The following is a 12,306-nucleotide window of genomic DNA, read 5'->3' as shown; positions in this document are numbered from 1 at the left end:
TACCCGGCTAGCTGTTTCCATCCAATTCCAGTCTTTATGCTAAGCTAAGCTAACCACCTGCTGGATGTAGCTTTATATTTTATGAACAGGTGTGAGATTTTCTCTTATCTCTGTGCGAGAGATTTTACCAAAATGACAAACTCGCTCTCTGAAGCAGACCAGATCACATGGTGTCACATGCTAACAGGCTAACAGGCTAATGTTCTCTGCAGAGATGTTTAAAGGTTTTCGGCTATTTCGCAATGTTTATACAGCTCCATATATGCTTTGCAGATAAGTACTTCAGTGTTATGATGTTTTGTCACATCTTCAATGAATTTGGGGCAAAGCATCACAATTCTGAATGATTACAATTTGCCCCAAATTATCAAGGTCTGGGTCCAACTTTAATGTCTCCAAACCTGAGCTGAATTGTCCGTCTGGTTGGCCAATAGACGGTGATATTTTGTGTTGACAGTTCATGCATCTACAGTAAGTCCCAGTTTTACCTTGTCTTATCACTGTGTGCCTGGTTTAAAGCCCAGAATAAATGTTAATGTGTTTTTTAATGTTATGAGAGGTCCTCTGAATGTGGGTGAAGACCGTAAATGCAGTAATAAGGAACACAAACGCAGGAGAGGATGATAACAGGAGTTTGAGCGTTAGATCGGTGAGAATATGGAAAGAGAGGAATCCATCAGAAATGCAAATTAGCTGCTGTTGTCAATAACCTTTTATGTCTGCTATCAATAAAGACATACCAGTGTGTGCATGTTTCATCATATTCTGTTTTATTTGTTATTCTAGGAGCTGTCTCTTTGCCAGCAAGCTCCTATGGTTCCTACATTCTTACGTCCTAAGTCGTCCCTGTAACATAAACAAGATGACCGACGAGATGTGCTCTGCAGTCACCTTATGGAGACCTCATGGGAGCTTTTACTGTATGGATTTAGCCTGGCTTACTATTCTTAGCCTTTAAGGCTCTTTACCTAACAGCATCATATCCTTTACCTTCACAGAGACACTAAAGAAAATCAGACAGACGCAGATGAGACAGAGAAAGCGAGATAAACACTCCTGACTTAGTTTTTACTCTGGCATGTCTCTGAATTCCCTGTTTGACACTGACTTTCTCTCTGAACATTAAACATGACCGTTAATGCACCTTTACAAACTACTACAACAACCCAGAAACATACAATGATCAGTTTCTGACTTTCGACCAACATGTTACTGAACTCGTTCAGTCCTGTTTTCTTCAGCTAAGTTAAGTAGAACCAGCCGACGGTCCCACGTTACCCCCGTTCTTATTTCACTCCATTGACTTCCTGTAACATTCAGAATAAACTGCAGGACCCTGCTGTTCGCTGATGAGACTCATGGTCTTCCCTCCAGTCACATTTCTGATCTCCTCGTCACGTATGCCACTTCTCGACCTCTCTGATCCTCTAAGCTCGGCCCCCCCCCTCCGACTGCAAAACAAAAGGCCATCGTGTCTTTGCTGTTTTAGGTCCGAGTCTTTTGACTCTTTCAAGCGCCTTTAAGAAACTCATCTCTGTAGCAAAGCCTTTCAGTAGATCTCCATTCTGGGCTTCGCTTATTGTTTTTGTTGTGTTTTATATTGGATTGTATTTTTTACCTTGTTTGTTTATTCATTAATATATTTTATTGTGTGTGAAGCACTTTAGAACTGTGTTTTCAAAAGTGCCATAAAGCTTTACTCACTTACAGATTTTGTATTCGAATTAACATTTTAATATATTTTCCGACCTTCCAGAAGATCACCGGCTTCCATCTATTTTTCTGCGGTGAGAAAATCAATTTACAAAAACTCATACATAATACATTATCTCTGCTTTTATAGTTGTCTAGTTCCTGTGGCTTTGCAGTCGTACATCCAGTCTGCAGTGTGTGTGTGAAGGTGCCATGTATTTGTGAAGCCATGGATATCATACTGTTCTGCAAAGAGCCTTACAGGCTAAGATTAGTAAACCTAATCCATACAGATCCATACAGTAAGAGAGTTGAGGTGACGTGTGTGTAAACACGTGTGTGAGGCACCGGTCACTGCAAGCTTCATTCAGAATACCAATACTTTGAATTATCTTGAAACATAGAAATGGTCAAATATTGCAGCTTGCTTCTGACTAGAAACGAAAAATGCAGTATGACACAAAACATAAACACTCATTCAACCCTGGAAAACTAGACAGTGCAGAATGTCTGCATCCTTCAGGGCTACTGATTGGTGCATTGTCTGAGTCACTGCTGGATTACCAATCAGTAAAATGGTCAAAGTCCACGAGGCTCCAGACCTCGAGGGGCCCCAAAGGCCACAGGCTCACTGTTAACTCTGGTTATGCAATCTTGGGAATATCGGTGCCACTAAATGAGTGTCAAGAGAAATGATGAGTGCCTCAAGGTGGTGATATGACCTAATGAGGTCCTGTGTAGAAGAGCCCTGACATGAAGTACTGGTTGGTATCTGACTAAGCAAAACATAATGAAGCTGGCACATGTGGTGTTGATGCTGTGTGATGGTCACCTGAAGGTAACTGTAGGATACAGAATACACAGAGAGTGAGAGGAGAGGTGTGTTAATGGGTTAACAGTTTAGTTTTACCTCTGAGGCCTTTGTTGCTGCAGTCCGCGTCTGTGCAGTTCTGCAGGTGTTGTTGCACCACTGAGCTATGTCTCACAGTCACAGGTTGCACTTATAATTACTGTATTAACAACACGGCCAAAAATCAAACAATTTTAGTGCACATGGAGGCATTTAAGTATACTTTATTTTGTTATGTCAGAATAATTATTATAATCAAAGTACAGTTTAACTACTAGTATGCGTCTGTGTCACAGAAACAGACTAAGAACCAGATTTCCATTCCAGGTTGACAGAAACACGACTCCAAATTAATGCTAATGTTGCTTTGTTTCTACTGGTTGTGTGAATTAGCGCTTGTTTTCCAGCACCTTAGACACAAGAGTTTAATGGTTAAAGCACATTTAATGCAGATGTGTAGACTTTCTCTGGTACAAACATTCAAGAACAATGCTCACGTTCAAATGCACACCAGTCACTTTTGTTTTGTTTTACAGTTGCTTGTAAGGAGAAATAAATATGTATTGTGTTTTCTATCTTGATAAAAAAAAGAAGAAGTCATCCGCTCAAGGATAATGCAAAAGCGGAATTGACAGGAATGAATTATCTTGGTGTTTGTTTGCTCTTTGATGGAGCGGCACAGGCCTCTCCTGAAGGAAAAAAACATATAATGAGCCGATAGAGGACTCTCTTTCTACATAGGTCTGACAGGTCTAACCATATCCGCGACCTACATGCACATCGTTTTTTGTAGCCGATGATAATTAGAAAAATCCAGAGCTGGTTCCGGTCTGACCTGTCAAGAAGGCAGCATTGCGCATGCGCAGGTTCCTCCCAGTTGTCTGTTGACAAACGTGACCGGTGCATATCTCTGTCCCGTTGCTATATCGTCGCCAAGTAGAGTAAAATGTAATTTCGCAGGATTGTGTCGACGTTGCGGGGTTTCAGGTGAGTTCTTCGTGAACGTGTGGATCCGGTAATCACTTCAAAGTTATATTTAACGGGTGCGCGTAGCTTTATCGTGCTTATTCATCAAGTGGCTAGTCAAGGTGCAGTGCCATGCTAGCCACGTTAGCATGTAGCTACATAGCTGTCAGGCTAAAGTTAGCTAGCTGGATGAATGTTAGCTGTAACGTTAACTGGTATTTGATTAGATAACTGGCCGACTTCCCGACGCCCACCCCCGAGGCCTTCTGCTGGGACAAGTGTGGAGCCTTTGCGGCTAACTTCCATTGAGTCGCGGTACGTGTTGAGTAGCATCTGGAGATGCAAGCTAGTAACTCAGCTAATACCAAAAGCTTTTAGTAACCTGCCACTGTTGCAGTGTCGTGCTGAAATGGGCATTTTCTCCCGCTCAGTCACAGTATGTAGCCGGGCTTTGTGTTTCATTTTGTGCTTGTGATCAAACCTGATGGACTCTGAGGTTGGGGGTGGCTAGCAGCTAGCCTCGATATCTTCCAGAGTCTCCTGCTGTGGAATGCGTGAGAGAACCGGTCTGACCTGATTTTCCCCTGCGTCACATGAGCTGTACATTTAAGCAAGCTGAATGAACCTGGTCCTGCACCCTGTCGGTGTGCTCAGCCGTACACCAGGCCTCAAGTCCTGGCCGCTTCTGTCTCCTGGTTGTTTGGGCACCAGCTGCAAGCACCAAGAGCCACAGCTGTCAGTCTGCTTTACACGATGCGATGAGCTGGAGCCTGCAGCCAGCTGTGAAGTGAAAACTGCTTAATGATGATGTTTGAGTCTCTCTGTGGCCGAATTACATCCCATCAATCAGCCGACTGGCCTGGTCCACCTCCGGCCTGCTGGTCAGATGAGCTGTATCACTCCTCAGTCCATTATCTGATGCTTATCAATAATTTAAGAAGTCACAGTCTTGCCTGTAACTCTGTGAGGGCTGACATGCTCTTTCATTGAAGTACAGCATCAGCTCTGCTCTCTGGAGCTTCATCCACCCTCTTTGACTTCATGTGAACCATTTAATCACACGCATGTATCACTGAGGGTGTGTACGTCGGGTTCGCCTCGTGTTTCCAGTGTTTGTTCCTGATTATTGACGTTATTTGAGAGGTGTCAGATGTCAATGTGACTCTGTGTGTGTGTGTGTGTGTGTGTGTGTGTGTGTGTGTGTGTTTCAGGTCTAAACTGAAACCATGCTGAAATGGTTTTCCGGTGAGGAGGGAGAGCCTGGCTCTGCAGTAAGTCCACGTGTGCTCATTCTTTACGTCAACGCTCTCATTCTGGTCCTGTCTGCTGTCTGATGTCGTGGCTCTTATCAGCAGCAGTTTATCCGGCATTAACACATTCATATTGTTTATACATTTTGCGTATGAGTGAACACATCCCGTCTCTAAAATCCAGCATGTAATGATCCCAGACCTGATAAAAATGTCTGGCACTCAAACTGAGTGTCTGAAATGAAACCAGATATTACTTATTTATTATGATCAGCAGTTTGTTTGGCCCAAAGGAAACAGAGCAAAAGGCCTGCGGTGAGTTCATGTGCAGATAGACTGGAATGAGGTAGACTGCTGAGCGCAGGGCTTTGACTCAGACAGTCAGAGCTTGTACTTCCTGTGAGGGGGGACCGCTGCTCCAGCTTAAATCCCCCCTGCGTCCCCGTCCTCTTTACTCTACAGCCTCTGTGCTTATCTCTGCATGAGGTCTTGCTAGGAATGCAGTGATGGGTGTAATTGCACAAATTATTCAAAAACATTAAAATTAGAAAATTCGTGAATATTCTTCCTGATATCTGTTAATCTGAGGTGTTGATGACGATGCAGGAGAATTATCCCACATCCCTCTAATTCCTCCTCATTAGATATCAGCTGCACTGATCATCACATTAAATACACATTTTCTGTCACTGTTGTTTCCAGAATTCAAGCAGCCTATAAAGAATTACAGCCTCATGTTTCCTTACACATGAAAGAGTGAGCCCCATCAGTGTGACACAGTGAGGTATATTGGTTTTAAACTGAAAAAGAGAAAAGAAAGCATGTATTGATAAGCACTCAGTTTTGGAAATGAGTATTTATGTATCAAAATCGGTGCTGACAAAATAAACACTGGCAGAAGCCTTCAGACACACTCCAGGTGAAATAGCATTTCTCAGACGTCTCTGTAAAATGTTGCTGCTAACAGACACAGTCCTCTGTGGTCCCACCTTCTCTCCTGTCTCTCCCCAGGGTCCAGGCTCTCCCCGCGGTGCTGCTGCTGCTGCTGCTGCTGGTGGAGAGGTCGCTGTAGAGGAAATGGCCGAGCGGCTCATCCAGACCGAGCAGCTCGTCGCTCAGCTGAAGGAGATGATCCGGGAGAAGGATGCAGCACTTCGCTCCAAAGACGACCAACTCAAGGTTTCTCCACCGTCTTCACAAAGCTTAGCTCCAGTGTGCTCTGTCGAAGAAGTCGGCATCACGTTAAACATGATGTAACACCTGCACTATGAAATCATAGACCATAATAGATGTTTACATGTCATTTATGCCCATATGAGCGGCCACATTTTGTTTGAGATCCCTTCTCTGATTGACACAAAGTGCACCTGCTTTTGTTTTCAGCGTGTCTCTGATTTAGCACACTTATAGTCAAAACATTAGCATTAAGACATGAACTGTAAGTGCACTGAAGTCAAGCACAGTGGTTCTTTTGGGTCTCTCCACTTCAGTCATTGTGTATTTGTGATACTGGTATGACATGACGTGGACGTGTTAATGCACATTTCCTTGTACTGAAAGCAGAAATGCACGCTGTGATTGGTATCTGACCGAGCCCGACACGGCTGGTCACATGAGTTCTACTAAAATAGTTTCTCATGCTGCAGGAGCTGCTCCTGTTAGTCACTGGCTGAGATCATTTTGTGAAAAAAACACGGATCTAGTTAACTATTAAACCAAAGTCAAAGTCTACGACAGAATAATTAAGGCAGGAATGTGAGATTAGAGTTCATAGTAAATGTTTGGCTTCGGAGCCACGTTACAGGAGAGCGCAGACAGAAACCTCCACCCACCACAGGCCAGCATCACGCTGCTCCTCACATCTCACGCTGCCAAAGGCTTTGGCAGCATCTCCTCAGATGTTCTCGTGAGGACTGTTCCCACAGTCGCTGTGACTAAGCCCTTCGCTGACGTTCTGTCAGGCTTGAGCTAAAGAACATATTGTCTGTGACTCAGGTGGAGAAGGAGACCAGCGAGGCCAAACTGTCGAAGCTGCGTCTGCAGAACAAGGCCAAGGTGACGTCCCTCAACACGCAGCTGGAGGAGCTGAGGAACCAGCAGGGAGGCCAGGGCACGCCAACGCACAGCAAAAAGGTAGAGACACACACACACACACACACACACACACCGGACACACACACACTGGTGTGACTACATGTGAAGAACACAGAAATTTCACGTGTCTAATTTGAACTGCACTTAATTTTAACCCTGACTCTCAGATTGACGCAGTAAGTGATTCTCACCACTTGGGGGCAGAAAGGCTCCAATGCAGCCTCGCTGTTAAACACACGAATCATGAGCTGCTGAGGTCGTTATCGCTGTCACTTTAGAGCAGGGGTCACTAACAGGCGGACTGCGGTCCGAGTCCGGACCCAGACACTGTCCTATACGGACCCGGACCTATAACCAGTAAATTATTAAGGGATTTCAAATTTTGACGGGACACTTATAGTTTAACCGGCGCAACTTTTCTAGTCTTTACGGCACCGGTTTAGCGGCTCAGGAAACGCACAAACCAATTGCATGCGAGTTAAGCCATCCCACGTGATGCTACCCAGCCAGTCGCATCTCTGCATTGCGGACGATAAACTTAGCAACTCTGACTGCAGTCAGATGAGGAGTGAGAAGCGAAGGGAGAGACGATAGAAAATTAGAAAGTTAGAAAGATAGAAAAAGAAAGAAGCGATACAGGGCGAGAAGACGGAGAGGAGAGTGAGCGAAAGGCAGGGAGAAACTGAACAACAAAAAGTGTGGAGAGTGGGAAAAGAGGGAAAGAAAGAGAAACTGTATAACTGTTCAGCTGTTATTTTCAAATTAGTTGAGACTGTTAAGATGTGAAAGTTAACAAAGAAAAAGGAATATTCAAGCTGTTGCTTCACTTTTACTTTTTCTAAAATTAAACACTTTCTTTTATAATGCACAATTTTTCAAAAAACATTTTATTTTCTCTATTTCATTTTTAAATTCAAATCTGCCTGGTTTAATGTTAAGTGACAATAAATACTGTCGAAATGTTTTTGAATTGTACTTTTTTTTTTGATCAGATGTTGATTACATGCAGATGTTGATACAACTACTAGGCTACTTCAGTATATATATCACACAAATCATAACGTTATGACATTATGATGTTCCGGACCTTTGCTTTAGGAAATTTTCTCTAACCGGACCTCTTTGAATTATAGTTGAATACCCCTGCTTTAGAGAATAACTGCCAGCAGACACGAAGCGATGAGAGCATCGTGTTTAAGCTGTGCCTCTGATCTTCAGGTGAATGCCGTCTAATGTGTGTGATTTCATGGCGTTGTCTCTTTGTGTCCCTGTAGGGCTCATCAGAAGGAGGAGAGCAAGCCAGTCGGGGCAAGATTGTCTTACTGAAGAAGAAGGTTGAGGAGCTGGAACACCAGCTTGCACAAAGAGCGGAGGAGCTGGAAAACAAGGTAAAACACCTTCATGTCTCCGTTCACAGTCAGATTAGATAGATGTCTCCTCATACGCTCATGTTTAAGCAGTGTCACAAAGACGGGCATCAGAGCACCAGGCTCCTGTCCAGACCTCTCAGATGGTCTGAGTCCAGGTCTGACTGTCCCCAGAGTCAGAACTAAACACAGAGAAGCACTCCAAGAAACCTTTATTCATGTCTTTCACTGCACTGTAGCAGCGCTTTAACCTCCATCCTGTGGTTTCTTCTGTCTTCTTGTGTTTTAGCTTGTTTTTGTCCCCTATTTTCTTTTTAGTTTTTGTCTTTTTATACCCTCTTTTAATGTCTTTTCTGTCTTGTTGTTGTGCTTTGCCTTCTTCCCACGCGTTATGGTTTCCAAAGTTTAATTAGCACATGTGCATTTGCAGAGAGTTTTAATTTCCGTCCTTGCTGATTTCTTCCAGAGGAGGGAGGTGGAGTCACAGCGGCAGCGAGGCGAGGAAATGGATGCTATGCTGACAGAGAAGGACAGGAAGCTGGCAGAGAAAGAGGCCTATATTGTCCACCTGCAGACAGCGCTGGCAGGAGATCAGCCCATCACACCTGCACCACAACAAAAGGTGAAACACTTCAAGCACGTGGTGTGAACATGAGCTTACCACACATTTCTGCAGTGTTTTTCACTGCAAACATTTTCACATCTTGAAATTAATACAGAAGAAGTAACACAAGAGGATACAGTATTTTCAGGCCAAGTAGCAGTGATGCATGTTCACTGTGTACCCGTGTTGTCAGTGGGTCTTTAATGCTCCTCCTCAGGTGGCAGAGGACAGTGGAGCGATGCAGGAGCTGCAGCTGCTGGTGCAGAGTCTGACCAGGAAGGTGGGAGAGTCAGAGGAGCGCTACAGTTTGCTGCAGGAGCAGGCAGACAGCCTCCGAGAGCTGCTGGTCACAGAGAAGGAGCAGTACAGTCAGAAGGAGAGCATGTACAAGCAGAACGTAGGTTTTCAAAGAACTCAGTCATCACTGATCTTTCTGTTTGAGGCCACCGGAGCATCTTTTTCTGAAAACATCAAGCAGTCGTGCCTTTATTGTGGAATTCATCTGTATTTGTTACCTCATGTCTGACGGGGCACCCTGTGTTCTTTTAGATCCAGACCTTCAAAGACATCATTATTCAGAAAGACAACCAGCTGATGGAGATCAACCAGATGCACGAACAGGAGCTCTTCAAGTTGGCGGCAAAGTCTGACGCCAGTGCAGACTTAGAGCAGGTGGGACAACAGTCATTTCTCTATGAATCAGTGAGGAACAGAATGTAACTGCTGACGTGTCGAGCGCCTTATCGCAGCCACATGAACGAGCGCATGTGTTGGAGTTAGTCTCATTAAGTCTGTGTGACTGTGCTGGAGCTTCACCCGTCGGCTGTGGATGTCCTACAGAGTTTACTGTGTCCACGTTAAACACATCTTTTTTGTCTCCTCCTCAGCTGCTGAAGGCTCTGAAACAGAAGCTTCACGAGAAGGAGGAGGTGCTGCTGGGTAAAACGCAGGTCATCGATGTTCTGCAGGGAGAGGTGGACGGCAGGGACCAACAGATTAAGGTCAGGAGCAGCACCTCCTCACTTCAAACCCTCTTTTCCTCCTCCTGTAAATTTTGTGATGACTTTTAATGGAGTTAACACATCGTATTCTCCGTTGATACACGAAACAGCAACCCCTGAACTCCTCTTCAAATACTCTCCTCACAGGAGCTCACAGAGCGACTGCGGCGGCTGCAAGTAGAACGAGAGAGCCTGGAATCCAAGATGGAGGCGGAGAAGCACGTGATGAGAGCGCAACTTCGCGACCTGATGGAAAAGCAGCGGGCGGAGGTTCAACGAATGGCTGAGCAGCATCAGGCACAGATGGCCCAGACGCAGCAGGACCTCCTGGGGCAGCTGGAGGAGCTGAGGAGGGCCTCGCTGTCAGCACCACCTGCTGGTCAGGAGACCCCAGGAAGTGGAAACGTACCCGTGGATTCAGCCTCCATCCAAAGGATAGCTGAGCTGGAAGGTTGGTTCTTTATTTTGACTCTAAATGTCAGGGTGATGGAAGATGCACATGCATCCTAAAATTGATGTTTTAACTCTGAAAAGACAGAATTCACCACATTTAACAGCAAATCAGATACAGTGATGTCATTTTTGGTTTTATGGAAATGTTTCCTCGTTTTGTAACGTGTTAAATATAACATGTACCTTATTTAATATGATAAAAATAAAGAGTCCTATTTATAGTGATGGCAAATGTACAACAGTCACAGTTTCATCCATTTCACCTGATTTCTGTCCTCATTTTTTTCAGCCCAAACGAAGCAAAAAATAGACGAAGCCAGCAGATCAGAGGCCAAGTTCCTGAAAATGAAGGCGTGGTCTAAATCTCGGATCAGACAGTTGGAGGAGGAGCTGAAAAAGAGCCAGGTGGGACGACAGAATGTTCAGATTTCATATTGATCGTTGTGTTCCTTTGTAGAGATGTTAACGTGGCATCAGACTTCTTATCCAGAGCAAAAATATCAAACACACTGCAATGCAGGAAGAGCTCTCTGAAGCGAAGCTGGGAGGTGTAGGTGTTAGGAAAGATGTTTGCTTTGCCCCCTTTAGGCTGGAGGTGCCCCCCCCGACCTGACTGCCCTGCGGAGTCGAATCACAGCGCTGGAGGAGGAGAGGGAGGAAAACCTCTGGAAGGTGGAGCAATATGAGGAGCTCAAAGCCAAAAACGGTAAAAATCACACTGGAGTTTGGTTGAACTTTGTCCCTCGTGGCTCTGCTGCCAAAATGAACACTGTGTGTTTGATGTTTGCTGCTAGAAATGCTGGAGGCCAAGCTGGTGGTTTACGAGGAGCAGCAGAGGACGCTGCAGGCAGACCTGGAGCAGTTCACCAAGAGGGCGGCCTCTCAGGTCAGGATCCAGGTTTTTCTCAGCCCTCCTGTTTTTGGTGCATGGTGGATGAAACCTGCTCTCTGCTGGTCTGCTGTAACTCTCTGCTCCCTCCGGTCTCAGGCCAGTGAGTCGGGCAGTGCCGACGACACTCAGAGCCAGGTCCTGGAGTGGCAGGAGATGGTGGCTGAGGCGGTCAGCGCCAGGGACCGGGCCAAGGAGGAGAAGGCCGCCATGGCCCTCCGCATTAGCCACATGGAGGAGGAACGAGAGGGTAAGGCTGTTTCGAGAGGATGACACAAACCCACCTGAACGGCACATTATCTGAATGAAGGCTCAGTGGTGCATCAGCACAAGATGACCAGCAGTAACCATCAGGGTTCTGTGACACGGCTGGACCCTCGTTTACAGCGAGCAGAACATCTCACATGGATCTTAGAGGGTTTCATGTCAACTACATGTGATTGACACTTATAACTGCAATAGAAGTATCAGCATTTCTCTGATACTGTAGTTTAACTTGGTACTTCGTCTATGATTGAACTTCCTGCTGTCCGTCATTCATCCTTTAACTGATGAGTTTATGAATTTGATGAACCCTTTTCAAATTCTATATTAGTTATAGTTAGTTTATTAATAAGAAACTGTTTGGATTAGATTTTTAACATCAAATCTGTGTCTGATCAAAACTGAAAGAAACAACACAAATTAAATTGTCAGTTTCTAAATTTGGACCACAGGGTTCACATGGTAGCAGAGTGGTGGTCCTGGTGGTCCTGGTGGTCCTGGTGGTCCTGGTGGTCCTGGTGGTCTGCTCCATCGACCTGCCACCTGTACGTCCATAAAGCCAGGATAGTTTGGAAATTATTGCGTGCTTTGCAGTCATTTCTGTCGGTGTGCAGCGCTGCTAAATGATCAGTCTGGAACGACCTTCGTCCTCTGAGTCAGGCGGGATCTTCTCCTGGCTGCTCAGGATGTGACTGTCAGTCATCCCAGTTTTCATGTCATTTCAGTGCAGTTCGACACTACAGTTCCAACCATCTTTCATTGTCACTGCAATGAAAACTGCTCGTTTGCCAGTTTATTAGGTACAGCTAGTTCGAAAGTAACAGCCGTGCATTAAATTCTACCTTCATGGAGGGACAGCGTTCAGTATTTGTGGCT

At 45.1% G+C, this 12,306-nt stretch overlaps 1 protein-coding gene across 3 annotated transcripts in view; it reads left to right on the top strand.

The window, feature by feature from the left end:
• Nucleotides 1-3,410: 3,410 nt before the first annotated feature.
• LOC143323475 (uncharacterized) overlaps nucleotides 3,411-12,306 on the top strand; it is a 31,776-nt gene continuing 22,880 nt past the window's right edge. For all 3 annotated transcript variants that reach the window (XM_076735354.1, XM_076735346.1, XM_076735337.1), the window contains exons 1-14: nucleotides 3,411-3,529; nucleotides 4,720-4,779; nucleotides 5,770-5,937; nucleotides 6,754-6,891; nucleotides 8,127-8,240; nucleotides 8,686-8,841; nucleotides 9,041-9,220; nucleotides 9,373-9,495; nucleotides 9,711-9,824; nucleotides 9,972-10,275; nucleotides 10,567-10,682; nucleotides 10,866-10,983; nucleotides 11,072-11,163; nucleotides 11,266-11,416. In XM_076735354.1, coding sequence (XP_076591469.1) covers nucleotides 4,735-4,779; nucleotides 5,770-5,937; nucleotides 6,754-6,891; nucleotides 8,127-8,240; nucleotides 8,686-8,841; nucleotides 9,041-9,220; nucleotides 9,373-9,495; nucleotides 9,711-9,824; nucleotides 9,972-10,275; nucleotides 10,567-10,682; nucleotides 10,866-10,983; nucleotides 11,072-11,163; nucleotides 11,266-11,416 — 1,819 coding nt within the window. In that variant the 5' untranslated portion in view covers nucleotides 3,411-3,529; nucleotides 4,720-4,734. The remainder of the gene's footprint in view (nucleotides 3,530-4,719; nucleotides 4,780-5,769; nucleotides 5,938-6,753; nucleotides 6,892-8,126; nucleotides 8,241-8,685; nucleotides 8,842-9,040; nucleotides 9,221-9,372; nucleotides 9,496-9,710; nucleotides 9,825-9,971; nucleotides 10,276-10,566; nucleotides 10,683-10,865; nucleotides 10,984-11,071; nucleotides 11,164-11,265; nucleotides 11,417-12,306) is intronic.

The sequence above is a fragment of the Chaetodon auriga genome, chromosome 1, assembly GCF_051107435.1.
Source record: "Chaetodon auriga isolate fChaAug3 chromosome 1, fChaAug3.hap1, whole genome shotgun sequence".
In the NCBI taxonomy this organism is placed as follows: Eukaryota; Metazoa; Chordata; class Actinopteri; order Chaetodontiformes; family Chaetodontidae; genus Chaetodon; species Chaetodon auriga.
The sequence above is the reverse complement of the archived record's forward strand: the minus strand, read 5'-3'. Positions and strand labels throughout refer to the sequence as shown.